The sequence below is a fragment of the Loxodonta africana genome, chromosome 3 (assembly GCF_030014295.1).
Source record: "Loxodonta africana isolate mLoxAfr1 chromosome 3, mLoxAfr1.hap2, whole genome shotgun sequence".
Taxonomy (NCBI): Eukaryota; Metazoa; Chordata; class Mammalia; order Proboscidea; family Elephantidae; genus Loxodonta; species Loxodonta africana.
This window is the reverse complement of record NC_087344.1, coordinates 189,535,397-189,548,846: the sequence shown is the minus strand read 5'-3', so window position 1 is coordinate 189,548,846 and position 13,450 is coordinate 189,535,397. Positions and strand designations below refer to the sequence as shown.

General features: G+C 43.5%; 1 protein-coding gene across 10 annotated transcripts in view; it reads left to right on the top strand.

The window, feature by feature from the left end:
* The window catches only part of ARHGEF11 (Rho guanine nucleotide exchange factor 11), a 127,123-nt gene that overhangs the window by 82,464 nt on the left and 31,209 nt on the right, over positions 1 to 13,450 (top strand). For all 10 annotated transcript variants that reach the window (XM_064282740.1, XM_064282746.1, XM_064282745.1 and 7 more), the window contains 5 exons: positions 5,153 to 5,272; positions 6,964 to 7,009; positions 7,782 to 7,858; positions 9,155 to 9,292; positions 13,179 to 13,253. In XM_064282740.1, coding sequence (XP_064138810.1) covers positions 5,153 to 5,272; positions 6,964 to 7,009; positions 7,782 to 7,858; positions 9,155 to 9,292; positions 13,179 to 13,253 — 456 coding nt within the window. The remainder of the gene's footprint in view (positions 1 to 5,152; positions 5,273 to 6,963; positions 7,010 to 7,781; positions 7,859 to 9,154; positions 9,293 to 13,178; positions 13,254 to 13,450) is intronic.

Sequence of the window (13,450 nt, the reverse complement as noted above, 5' to 3'; positions counted from 1 at the left end):
AATTTACAGGCCATGTCCTATCAGGGTAAAAACTTAAAAAAATAAAATTCCAGGACCACTGAAGAATTGTCACAGGCCAAGGGAATTTGTTAAAGCAGAATTTGACCAATAGAGCTAACAGGGTTATAGAACTCATGGGTCATGGAGTAAGATAATGAACATGTGGACAAAAGGCAAACAAGTACTGAGACAGGTAGAATAAAAGAGGGAACATTGGAACTGAGGGAAATCAAAGTCAATTGGAATTAATCCTGGAAGTTTCCAAGGAAGGGAAGAGTGAGAGGGAAGGGATAGCAAGGGGAGGTGACTGCTGAGGCAGACTGATAGAGGCGGGGCACTGTTGGCTGAGGGGATGAAGAGAGATTTCCAGGCATAGGGGTGGTGTGCAAAGGGAATGGTAAACTGATTAATTTGGCTAGAGGGAAATAACCAGATTCCTATTACAGGTGTGGCATGCAGCTATCTCTGACCCCTTCATTTCAGTTCAGCAAATTACTATAAGTGCCTACTATATGTAAAGCATTGTTTTAATTCCTGTGGTATACAAAGATGAAAAAGATGGGACGGTTTGTGCTCTCAACATGTTTAAAAGCTAATGGGAGAAAATTCAAATTACAGTAGGAAGGAAAGTGGAGCTTGCAATAAGAAAACAAGAGAACAGTTAATTAATAATGGGAAATGTGGGAAAGGCTTCACAGGAAAGGTCCTAGTTCAGCTGGGCCTTGAAGAGTGGGACTTCAGTAGGCAAAAGAGACAAGGAAAAGAATGCTAGTGATGCACAGAGATGTGAAAATACATTCATTTATTTGGCAAGCATTGAGTTCCTGCTGTGTGTTAGGTACTGTGCCAAGCACGGGGGGCGAGTGTGGGGTGTTAGGATTAGGAGTGAAGTGGTTACAAAGATAAATGAGAAATGAACCGTTCCTTTAAGGCGTTCGTAATCCAGTAGGGTATGGATGGATGAATGAAGATAGAGTTAAGATAATGGTAATAAGTGTTGATACTTATATATTGACAAAATGTCATAGAGCTATCAAAACAGTGTGATACTGGCATGAGGATAGCGTATAGATCAATGGAATAGAATTGAGAGTTCAGAAATTAACCTTCACATCTACGGTCAATTGATTTTCGACAAAGGTGCCAAGACAATCCAATGGACAAAGATTAGTCTCTTCAACAAATTGTTCTGAGACAACTGGATATCCACATGCAAAAGGATGAATTTGGACCCTTACCTCACACAGTGTACAAAAATTAATTCATACCTATCACAGTAAAAGATGGTTTAAGATGGACTAAAGTCTTAAACATAAGAGCTGAAACTACAAAATATATAGCTTATGAGAACTGTAAACATAGAAGAAAACATAGGTGTGAGCCTTTATGACCTTGGACTAGGCAACAGTTTCTTAGATACATCACCAAAAGCACAAGCCACCCAAAGAAAAATAGATGCATTGGACTTCTTCAAAATTAAAACTTTGGAGCGTCAAAGGACACTATCAAGACAGTGAAAAGACGATGCACAATTGAATGGGAGAAAAAACTTGGAAGTTATGTATCTGATGAGGGTCTAGTACTAGAACGTATAAAGAATTTCTTACAACTCAACAATAAAAAGACGAATAACCCAATTAAAAAATGGGCAAAGGATTTGGATAGATAGCTCACTAAAGAAGACATACAGTGGTCAATAAGCACACGAAAAGATGTTCAGCATCATTAGTTATTAGGGAAATGCAAATCAGAACCACAATGAGATAATCACTGCACACTCACTAGAATGGCTATAACCAGAATAACAAGTATTTGCAAGATGTGGAGAAATTGGAACGCTTATACGTTACTAGTGGGAACATAACGTAGTGCAGCCGATGTGAAAAGTTTAGCAGGTCCTCAGAATGCTAAAGTTACCATATGACCCAACAGTTCCACTCCTAGGTGTATATATATATATGCCCAAGAGCATTGAAAAGGTATGTTCACACAAAAAGGTGTCCACAAAAGTTCATAGCTGCATTATTCATAATAGCCACAGAGTGGTAACAATCCAGATGCCCCTCAGCTGATGAATGGATAAACAAAACGTGATGTATTATTATTATTTGGCCACAAAAAGGAATGCAGTACTAATGTATACTACAAAGTGGATAAACCTCGAAAACATCATGCTAAGCCAAAGAAGTCAGACACAAAAGGCCACATGTCATAACGATTACAGTTATATGAAATGTCCAGAACAGGCAAATTCATTGTTGTGCAACCATTCCCACTATCCAGTTCTAGAACATTTCCATCACCCCAAAAAGAAACCCCATACCCGTTAGTAGCTCCCAGTCCCCCCTCTCCATGGCCCCTGGGTTCGACCTGTTGAGACTGTCACCGGTCGGAAAGTGCACTGGGCCCTGAATTCCCGAATGAGCCTGGGATTAATTCTGAAGGCAGTGGGAATTGGTTAAAGGATTTTGAGTAGGAGAGTAATTACATCTTCAAATCTGTGTTTTAGAGAAGTATATTAGGAGGATTGCTGTAGGGAAGCCATCTAGGAAGCTGTTGCAGTAGTGCAGAAAAGAGGTGATAGATTTAGCAAGAATAGTATGAGTAAGAACAGAAAGGAGGGACAGAAACGGGAAGCATCTCAGAGGTCTCATCAGTAGGGCATATCAACTGGAAGGGGGAGAAGGTAAGGGAGAAGAAAGAGTAAAAGGTGACCTCAAGTTTAGGTGCCTGAGTACATGCTGATGCCATTGATGGAATAAGGTAGAGGACAGAAGCAGGCTTTAGGGAAAAGAAATGGATGAACTGAGTTAGAGTAGGACGTTCACATAAAGACCACCCGCCAGGCACATGGAGACAAGAGGGCAGAAGCACTGGAGGGAGGGCTGGGTTGAAATAGAGAGTTAGGTATTCTCAGCGTATAGGTGGTGGTTGAACTTGGGGACTGGGTGAGATCATCCAGAGCACTAGTGCAAGAGAAGAGGAGAGAGCTGAAGAGGGAACTGTGGAACTTATGTGCTTCTATAACACACAGCGCCAACCCCTGACATCAGGGCACTTGCTGTTATGTTTGTATTATAATTGTTTACTTGTCCTTTTCCGCATTAGACTAAGTTCCTTAAAGGCAAGGACCATGCTTCTTCGCTCCACATTTGTATAGTCCCCTCACCTAGCACTAAACCCATAAAAACCATACCCATTGCCGTCAAGTCAATTCCAACTCATAGTGACCCTATAGGATATAGAACTGCCCCTCAGGGTTTCCATGGAGCAGCTGGTGGATTCAAACTGCCGACCAATGGTTAGCAGCTGAGCTCTAAACTACTATGCCACCAGGGCTCCACACCTAGCACAGTGTCTGGCATATATTAGCTCTCAGTAAATGTGAAACTGAGGATAACGTAGACTGAAAAGAGGAGGCAGGAATAAAGCCTAAGTCGGGGTATGAGGAGAGCCAAGAGAGTGTAGAGGTAGGAAGTTAAGGGAGGAGAACACTTTAAGGAGGAGAGAATTCAAAAGAGGTGAGATGAGGACTAAGATGAGGCAACTGGGCTTGGCAATTCTGTCATTTTGCTCTTTGAAAGAGTAGCTGTAGTGAAATGGGGAGGAAGTCAGAGTGTTGTATGTTGAGGAGTGACTGGAAGAAGCACAAGGCTCTAAATGTAGACACTGAAACATCTGGCTGCAAAAGGAGAGGTTGAAGAATGGGGCAGTGTCTTGAGGAATAATCAGTTGATGGCAAAGTTTTTTTGTTTTAAGACAGAAATTTTGAGCATTTTTGTAGGACAAAGGGAAGGAGCCGTTGGAAAAGGAGGGCTTGAAGATGTGTGAACAGTGCCCAAGATGAGCCTGGAGGCAATTGGAAATTAGCCTTTATAAAGAATTTAAGACATTTTCTCTTCTGAGACAGGAGGAAAGAAGCTAGAGATATTTCGAGGTGGAGTAAAGGGGCAGTGGTGGTTCAGGGTAGAAGTCTCGCCTCTCATGCCGGAGACCCGGGTTTGATTCCCAGACACTGCACCTCAAGCGCAGCCACCACCCAACTATGGGCGGAGGCTTTCATATTGCTCTGATGCTGAACAGGTTTCAGCAGAGCTGCCAGAGTAAGACAGACTAAGAATAAAGCCTGGCAATCTACTCTCAAAAATCAGGCAGTGAAAACCCTATGGATTGCAGTAGTCCATTCCCTTTATGCATGGGGTCACCGTTAGTTGGGGACCAAATCAGGGCAGAATAATGACAACAAAGTTGAGAAAATTGGAGGCTTGATAGGCATGGAGAAAGTGAAATATTAAGTGTGAGGAATTTATAAAAAAGGTTGTCAACTAGCAATGAGGCTCCAGATAAACTTAGGTAATATGTGAACCCAATGTCTTTAATTATTTAACCAACAAAATTCATTGGGCATTTTCTCTTGTAAAAAAAATAATAATAGCTGCAGTGTATTCAGTTGTGACCATGTACCAGGTGCTCTGCCGAGCACTTTAGATAATCTCATTCAGATCTTATAGCTGTCCCAGAGGCAGGTATTGTCATCTGCATTTTATCAGTGAGGACATACTGAAGCTTGCCCAAGTCTACACAGCCAGTAAGGGGAGGAGCCAGTATTCAAAGCCAGAGCTCCCTGACTGCAAAGCCCCGGCTCTGCACCACTGTGCTATACTCTGCTATGAGGAGTACTAGATGAGTGTTAGGAATGGCTCCTGGGTAAGGGGCTGGGCGTGGGAGTATCACGCTACCCTAGTCAGGGCTTCTTCCTCTCATCTCCTATGGTTTCATTGTGTGTAAGTTTCCGCTTTAGCATTTTTTTGCGTGCAGGCCTGGACAGTCACTTGAATAGTTCACACCTGAATAGTGGTCAGGGAACACAACCTTATCTAAGACATGAGACTTACACTGGGCCTAGATGGATGGGTCAGATTTGGACAGGCCTTTGTGTTGCCTCACATGTTCTGTTTCTGGTCATTTATACCTTTTCCCGACCCTAATGATGATGAAATAAGGTGCATCTACTAGAAGACAGAGATCTCGCCTTTCTCCTCTTTGTTTTGGGGTAACCGCCTATTCTTCCCGCTGGTGAGTCATCCATGCTCTACTAACCACCCCTGTGCTTTTTCCCTCCTCTCTCTCCACCTCCCCCACCCCAATCCAGCGTATCTGTGAGGTGTATAACCGGAACCCCGCCAGCCTGCTGGAAGAGCAGATTGAAGGCGCCCGGCGGCGAGTCTCTCAGTTACAGCTGAAGATCCAACAGGAGACTGGTGGCTTAGTGGTGAGTGATGCTAGGCACAGCATTAGGAAGGGCACCATGCAGGTAGACTGGGTACAATTAGGGAGGAAGTTAGGACAGAAGGCACCCTGAGTCATGCAAGGATCCCAAGGCTGAGCTAATAAGTGGTTTGTATTTTACGTAAGAAACAGAGGTCAGCAGTTCTTTATTTAGCTCCAAAGAGGCTGAGCACTGTCCCTGGCACTTGGCTACCATATAAAGGAAAAGCATATTTCTTGCCCTCCAAGAGCTTACGGTTGCAATGGAAAGAAAGAAATAAGAAAGAAATCAGAGTATCTGCTTTAGTCCCCTGATTTTTCATCCACTTCTGAGTGTTTCCTCAAAGTTGATATATATTCCTAGACTGGTTTTACTCATTACTCACCTGGTAGCTTTTTTCACCACCCACCCCTCAGGTAATGGGTCTCCTCAAAGATATTCAAGTACAAGTTAAAGTCATCCTAAGTAAGGGATCCCCAGTCAGTTGAGAAAGATCTGTCTCAACAGCTTTCTGGAAGATTCCAGAGAGGAGCCATCTCTTTATCCGTTCCAGTCAGGGACTTTTACCGTTAGTGTTTTACCTCCAGCAGGCCTTCCTTCTCTGGGAAAATAAAAAACAACGCTCCAGAAACTTTAAGGTCTCCAAGAATAGTATTTGCTAAAGCCAGTAGAAATTATTTGGGGATTAGCTACCTCTTTTTTTTTTTTTTCCTTTAAGAATATCCAGATCAAAAAACTTTGAGAATCATAGGCTAATCCAATTTAAACTTTTTTTTCCTGAAGACTTCTCAGTATCACATGGCTGTTACAAGCTCAGGTTCTGTACTAAAACTGTTGGATTCACATTCCAACTCTCGGACTCACCAGCTTTAAGATCCTCAACATGTTACTTAATCCCTGAGAGCCTCAGTTTCCTCGTTTATAAAATGGAGATCACGATACACAACAACACTAGGGGTATTGGGGGAATGAAATCATGCCCGTAGCACTGGGGGCAGTATGCATCTGCCACTGCCACTGTTGGGGTCTGTGCACTCATGCACTGTGAAGCGGTGAGCCTGAAACACTAGGCTTGGAACCTGGAGACCTTCGTTCGGGCCTGGCAGATCGTTACCCACTGTGTAGCTTGGGCAAGTTGCTTAAGACCTGTGAGCTTCTGTTTCCTCATTTATACTGTGAGGGTAATATACCTAAGTCAGAGTTGTTGAAAGATTAGAGACATAGAAAAGCACCTTAGAAACAATAAAGCACTGTCAACATAATTTCCTTCCCTTTGGTTTCTCGGTCCTGTTCAGAGGTCTTTACAGGTAGGCCTTTCCCATCTTCCCTCAGTCACCTGCTGAGTTTTTTGTATACCCTAATAGTTAGGGTTTTTTGGGGGGGGGAGGGGGGGCGGCGATAGTTAGGAGGTTCCTTCTTATGTCTAACCCAACTAAGGCAGTAGATGCTTTGAAGTCCAAGATGATAAATGAGATTTTAGAATTTTGCTAATGGTAAGTCTCCCATTCCACCATTTTCAGGGGTCTCCATCTTCCTCAAACTGTACGAATGAAGTGGTATGCCTTGTAGCCAGGCAATTTAAGCCAATAAAGCAGGCCACCAGTTGTAAGCCAAGAAAGCTTTGATTGGAGGAACGAAACAGGAGGAGGAGAGGGTCACAGAATTTGCCCACCCACTGTGCCTTTCTTTTTTAGGACGTACTTCCACTGTATGGTGATACCAGCCAGAGATCATCAGAAGGTGAGTCCCCCATCACCCGCTTTTTCTCTGGGGTATCTTCAGTCCAGGCTTCTTATCTACTGGGCAGATTCGGGGGGGAAATAGAGACAAATGAGAGAAAACAGTACAAATGCACAGGAAACTGAATACAACTTATGCAGTAGAAGAAACCCTGGTGGCACAGTGATTAAAAGCTATGGCTCCTAACCAAAAGGTCACCAATTTGAATCCACTAGGTGCTCCTTGGAAACCCTATGGGGTTTTCCTATAGCGTCGCTGAGTCGGAATCGACTCGACGGCAATGGGTTTGTTTTTTTTTATGCAGTAGAAATGAGTGTCTAACCAGTAGCACTGAATAGGTAAGTGCCACGGAGACACTAGAATAATTATGGTCCAGAGAACAGCTTGCCTAACAGCACCTGGCACTTAGGAGCTCAACAAATACTTGGTGCCAGAAGAAATGGGCGGGAACTAGAAGAGAGTTGGGAATGAGTTGAGAGGTAAGATTAGTTGTAAGACAGAGCCGTGGTGTCTTATTTCAGGTGACGACATGGCCTGTACGCAGACATAGAGATAGGAAAGAGCTAGATGTGGTAGGAGTGGAGAATAGGTCTGCCCAGGAAAGTGTCTGAGTTGAGGGGTCGTGAGATGAGAGAGCCAAAGGGAAACTGGTAAAAAGGAAGGAAGGGGGCTGCTTCCTTTTCCTGCCCTGTGCATGGGTTCCCAGAATAAAGGTTCTTCTTTGCCCCGGAACACAGCTCCTTCCTCACTGTGTACACTGTTTTCTCCTCAGGCCGCCTTTCTCTCGATTCCCAGGAAGGGGACAGTGGCTTGGACTCTGGGACAGAACGCTTTCCTTCCCTCAGTGAGGTGAGTGCCAGCGGGGGCAGGCCTGCTTAAAGGTGTGCATCCTGCACACTCTGGGCACCTTACGGTTCTGCTGCTCACCGGCCTCACCAAGGCCTCTGGCCTGTCACCTGTGAACTTCTCTAGTTCCGTTGCCAAGGATTTTAGTCACCGTGCCCTGGGCTCCAAAAGAGGGGGTTTCACATGCATCCTACATGCAAGAGCATCAAACCTGGCTGCTATTTTATACAAGGAGTAGGCAGGAGAGACCAGGGTTGTTAACGCTAACGAGCCTTTGAGTGTAAAGGAGCATAAATCATCAAAAACAGTGACTCGACCAAAAGAACATTTCTTCCTGACTGGTAACAGCATCATCTGAGATTAACACAGAGAACCTGGCCTGATCAGAAGTGGCTGTCTCTCTCTGCCTCGCAGATCTTTTTCTACCTGAACGGCTCATCTTTTCAGAAGTAGTCAAAAAACTTCAGGTTTTGGCCTCAAAGTTTATTTCATCCAGGTGTTCTCAAGTTTACATACTCAGTGTAAAAATAAGAATGAACAGAAGAGGTACTAATGATGTTAGCAAAATATTTCCTTAGCCAGTTAATTAAAAATGTGAGTAAGTAGTTGAAAGCATGTTGAAAACCTAATTTCAGATGACTGTTGGAATTTTACCTGCTCCTGTCTTTCCATGGGAAAATGCTGAATAGATACGGCAGGACCAGGATATGGGAAAGTCACCAAGAAAGGGGAAGCGAGGTCCTAAATAGAGTTGACATACATTACCTTGAGGGCTTGACATCTGGGGAGCAACATAGCTTAGTGACAAAGAGTGTGGGCTGCAGGCTGAGACTGCCTGGGTTGAATCCAGAGAATACCACATTGCTAGCTCTTTGACCTTTAGTAAGTCTAATGACCTCTCCAAGTCTTAGTTTCCTCTTATGAAAGTAAGAGGAATTACAGCACCAACTCAAAGGTCGGAAAGCCTGGTGGTGTAGTGGTTAAGAGTCTGACTGCTAACCAAAAGGTTGACAGTTAAATCCACCAGGCGCTCCTTGGAAATCTCATGAGGCAGTTCTGCTCTGTCCTGTAGGGTCGCTATAAGTTGGAATCAACTCAACAGCGGTGGGTTTGGTTTTGGTTTTTTTAGTCAAAGATCTATGGTGAGAATTAAATCAGATAATACATGATCAGGGGCTTAGTATAATGCCTTGCACAGTAAGTACTGAATTTATATTAGCCGATGTTCTGAGCGTGGTTATCATCAGCAGATGAGCTTCTGGATGAGTCTCCTCCTTACTGAATTCTCTGTTCCTCCAGTCATTGATGAATCGGAACTCGGTACTGTCAGACCCCGGGCTTGACAGTCCTCGAACCTCCCCTGTGATCATGGCCAGGATGGCTCAGCACCACAGGCGGCAGGGCTCAGATGCACCAGTGCCCCCTTCCAGCGACCAGGTAAGGGAGCCACAGCCACCCTGGGTCTGCAGTTTCCCTTTTCCAGAGTGGGCACGGAGGCCTGGGTGCTATCAGTTTGGCCTTGAATAAGCCAAGTTGTTCCAACAACTCAAAATTTGTGACAGACACTTACCTAGAGAACAAATAGTAAAGAAAGAACAGGATATAAATAGGTACGTGAACGGAAGGGCCTCTCGGGTGCTGCATGAAGTCAGTGGCGCATCTGCGGGGAAGCGGCATTTGAGGAGCAGAGAGCTTGTCTTCCTTCACTCTCTGTGGAGGGTGGAAGATGGATGTGTTCATTGTTTCTCCAGAACACTAATACTCAGTTCTCTCTTTCCCTAGCAAAATCCTTTTCTCAACAAAATCTTATTATTTGGAACCCTAATATAAAAAACAGATAAAAGTTCAGCTCCCCTGGGACCTTTCCTGCTCAGCCTCCCTCACCCTCTGGGGCACTTCCGTAGAGCCCTGAGGTTCTGTAAAACCTGATTGGAAAGTGACTGCTCTCAAGGATAGAACTAGGTCCAGGGGAGATTGCAGGAAGTCAGGTTTTGGCTCAGTGCAAAAAGCTGCTAAAGAATCTATCTGCCTGTCTAGCAGTGAAATGGGGTGATGAAAGCCAGAGAATTGCCTGTCATAGTTCAAGCAGAAGCTGGGTCACTCCTTGTTGGGGACATTGGGAAGTGATCTATTTTTATAAAACAGTGTTTCTTAAACTTCAGTCATCTGCTACAGCCATCGTGACTTTTGCCATACCCACATACCAACTGCATAGTGTTTCCTTAGTGTTTTTCTTTAAGCTAACTCATTCCTTTTTAAATTCATTTTAAAGGAAATATTGTATCACTACCTTAGATTAAAACCAGTATCACACATTATAAATGCAAGGCAAATGTAAAAATAAATATAATTTTGGAAACAATTTTGTTAAATTCTAGCAAGAAACAGAACAGTGTAGACAGACTGCTACCTTTTATGTTAAGAGGAAAAACAGCCTCTTGCCTCATGTGTCTCTGGATGAATACATAAAAAACTGAGATTTGTTGCCTCTGAGGAGGGGCAGCGGGAGGGAGGAAGACTCTTCATTGACCCCTTTGTACCCTTTTAATTCTGTACTACAGGAATATACTAAAATTTTTACTCCGAAATTGAATAGATAAAATTAAAACAAACTGAAAAATAAACTATAGCTAGATTCTGTTGTTTGTCAAAGGCTTCAGTTAAGCCTGAGACTTATTCTGCCTTAGTAAAAGATAAACTAGCATCAGAATGAAACTTTCTCCTGCATTAAGTAAAAGAATTGAAAGAGAACTGAAAAGGAACTAACTTTCTTACAATAGAGTTCAGTGTTGTTTAGTAACATTTATTTACCTATTTAAACATTTTATTGTTGTTTGTTGAAAGTTTACAGAGCAAATTTAGAATGAATGAGCAAATACTTTGGAACGGAACTAATCAAAATCATCCCCAGAGTATTATCTTGGGGAGGGCTTATTCAAGACACCCAGCTTCTTGAACTTCTTGAGTATGGTCTGTAGGCAGAGGACTGCGGCCTAGGAGAATCCTGTCTTGTTTAAGTCCAGAGTTCCACAGTCATCAGAGGAAAAGAATCAAGAGCTGCTTTACAAAAGAATACATTCGATGCTCTAGTTTTACTCAAAGCATAGAGTATAGTTTAGAATCTAACATGTATTAAAAAGCCTAGCATACCAGCTACTGTGCCAGGTCCTTTACAAAAAAATATTATTTAATTTTCAAAATCAGGAAAAGAGATAGGTACTAGAATTCTCATTTGACGTTTGAGAAAACTGAGGCAAAGAAAGGCTAAGGGACTCCTCAACGACTTAGCTCGTTAAGGACAGGGTTGGGATTGGACTTGGTTTCCTGAGCCCAACACAGGTGTAATTCCTCTCATTGAGTGCCCACCCGTGGTTCCTCCATTTGTGCCGTGAAATGACCTAGTTCAGGTTGCTGAGTGGGGGTCAGACATACATACTGGTGGTTAAGAAAACAGGAAGGAAGTAAATGGTCTTGGACTCCTTTTCATGTTCCTGGATTTGTTCATCAGCTGAAAACCATTTAAATTGCTATTTTGTAGTGATAAGAGTGAATATAGTATAGTTCCAGTTTTTTAATAATAATATACATTAATAAGACCATAGAGGAAAGCCTGCACTATGCTCCAGACTGTCGGTGGTAGGGGGCTGGGATCATAGGGAACTCTCACTTCCTGTTACATAATCCTGTAATATTTTATTTTTTTATCATGAGCATATTCTGCTTTTATAATCACATATATATATTTATTTACACACATATATATGTAAAGACTTTTTTAAAAAATTCTGCCCACGAACACTTAGTGCTTTCAAGTGTCACCAGAGAGCCAAGTGGAACCAGGAGCGGTTATCCAGATCCCCCTGGGGACTGTGGACCCAGAGGTACTCGGAGGCTAGAGTCTTACAGGAGAGGAAGACATTGAGGATGTGTGTGAGAAGTACAGATACGACCCATCAGCCCTGACTCTGCAGCTTTGAGCATGCTGTTCAGTCCCAATGGGTCTCACTTTTTCAATTATAAATGAGTGCTGGGTTCGATTTCAAATGCCTTCCAGGTCTCTCCTGTTCTCTGACTCGGTCATTCTGAGCACAGAGCCTGGAAGTATCCAGGAGAACAAAACAGAAGTGCAGAGCTTCAAGGAGGAACTGTCAGGAAAAGCCCCTTGACAAAATAGATTAAGAGGGGACCTGGGGCCTGGAAAAAGGAGGCACAGGTAAGCAAGATGGGTTCTGGAAACAGAGCCCATGTTGGAGAATCACTAGAAATGAGGAAGATTAAATTGAGAATGAAAAATATAGTTGGTAAAAAGGCTTTGAAAGCTCGAGGAACCTTTAGGAGAAAACCTTGTCCAGTAAAAGCATCTGAGAAGTATAAACAACGGGAAGCCCTTTTCCTCATACCTAATCGCTAGCTTATCAGGTAGAATTAGATTTGTATTAAGATAGGCATAAAAGGAGAAGAAAGAAAAGCCAGGCCACTGAGTTTGGATTTTAGACAGACAAGGGGAACCGGAGTCCCTGAATGACACAAACAGTTAAATGCTCAGCTACTAATGGAAAGGTTGGAGGTTTGCATCCACTCAAGCACCTTGGAAAAAAGGCCTGATGATCTACTTCCAAAAAGATTACAACCATTAAAAACCCTATGGAGCTCAGTTCTACTCTGAAACACGTGGAGTCACCATCAGTTGGAATCAACTCAATGGTAACTTTTTTTTTTTTTTTTTTTAATGAACCTCTACCATAGATTCTTGAGCAGGCAAGGGTAATAATAAAAATGATGTCTGAGAAAGAGCAGCCCCTTCCTCTTTTGTCTAGAGAGGTGGAGATCCACTACTAGACTCCACTCTGACAGATAACAAGCTCGGGCACTTAGTAGTAGGCACACAGTAACTGTCCAGCAGCACTGTGGTAGACCTAGATTTGGAGAGAGTGTGTTTGGAGTGTGCGAGACTGTTCAGGGAAACAAGCTCCCAACCCAACAGTCCAGCTGGAGCTATAGGTTCTTGTATTGGCTGAAACTCCTTCCCTAGATCTTTCACCAACAGGAAGAGAACATTTTCTCTCACTTCCCATCTTCACATGTCATGTGACCAGGCTGCCCTGGTGCTGCTCTGCCCCACCCAGACGCACTTGACTTCCTGCAGAGTGGGAATCGTTTCATCTGCCCTCTGAGATTTGGGGGTGGTGGTGAGATACCAACTCTCACCAGTCCTGTGTGGCTTTCCTTGTCCATTCTGTGCTGTCACTAAATAGACTCGGTTGAGGGGTTGAATCCCCTGCTCCCTAACCTCTCATCTCTACAGCTTGACTCTCTTTCCCAGGGTGTGGATCAAAGCCCAAAGCCTTTAATTATCGGCCCAGAGGAAGATTATGACCCAGGTTATTTCAACAACGAGGTAACGGTTTCCTGGCTTTCTCCTTTCATCATTCTTCAGTCATACAGGCTGCCCTCAACAGGTGCAGTTTGACTGGTGTCACCTGGGAAGAGAGTGTGGGAGAGGGAAACACAGCTTATAAACCCTGAAAGGGGGTGATACGGGCGCTAAGCTGGGGCAGGCGGTGTTTCTCTATGCCGCTTCTGCGCCTCACCACT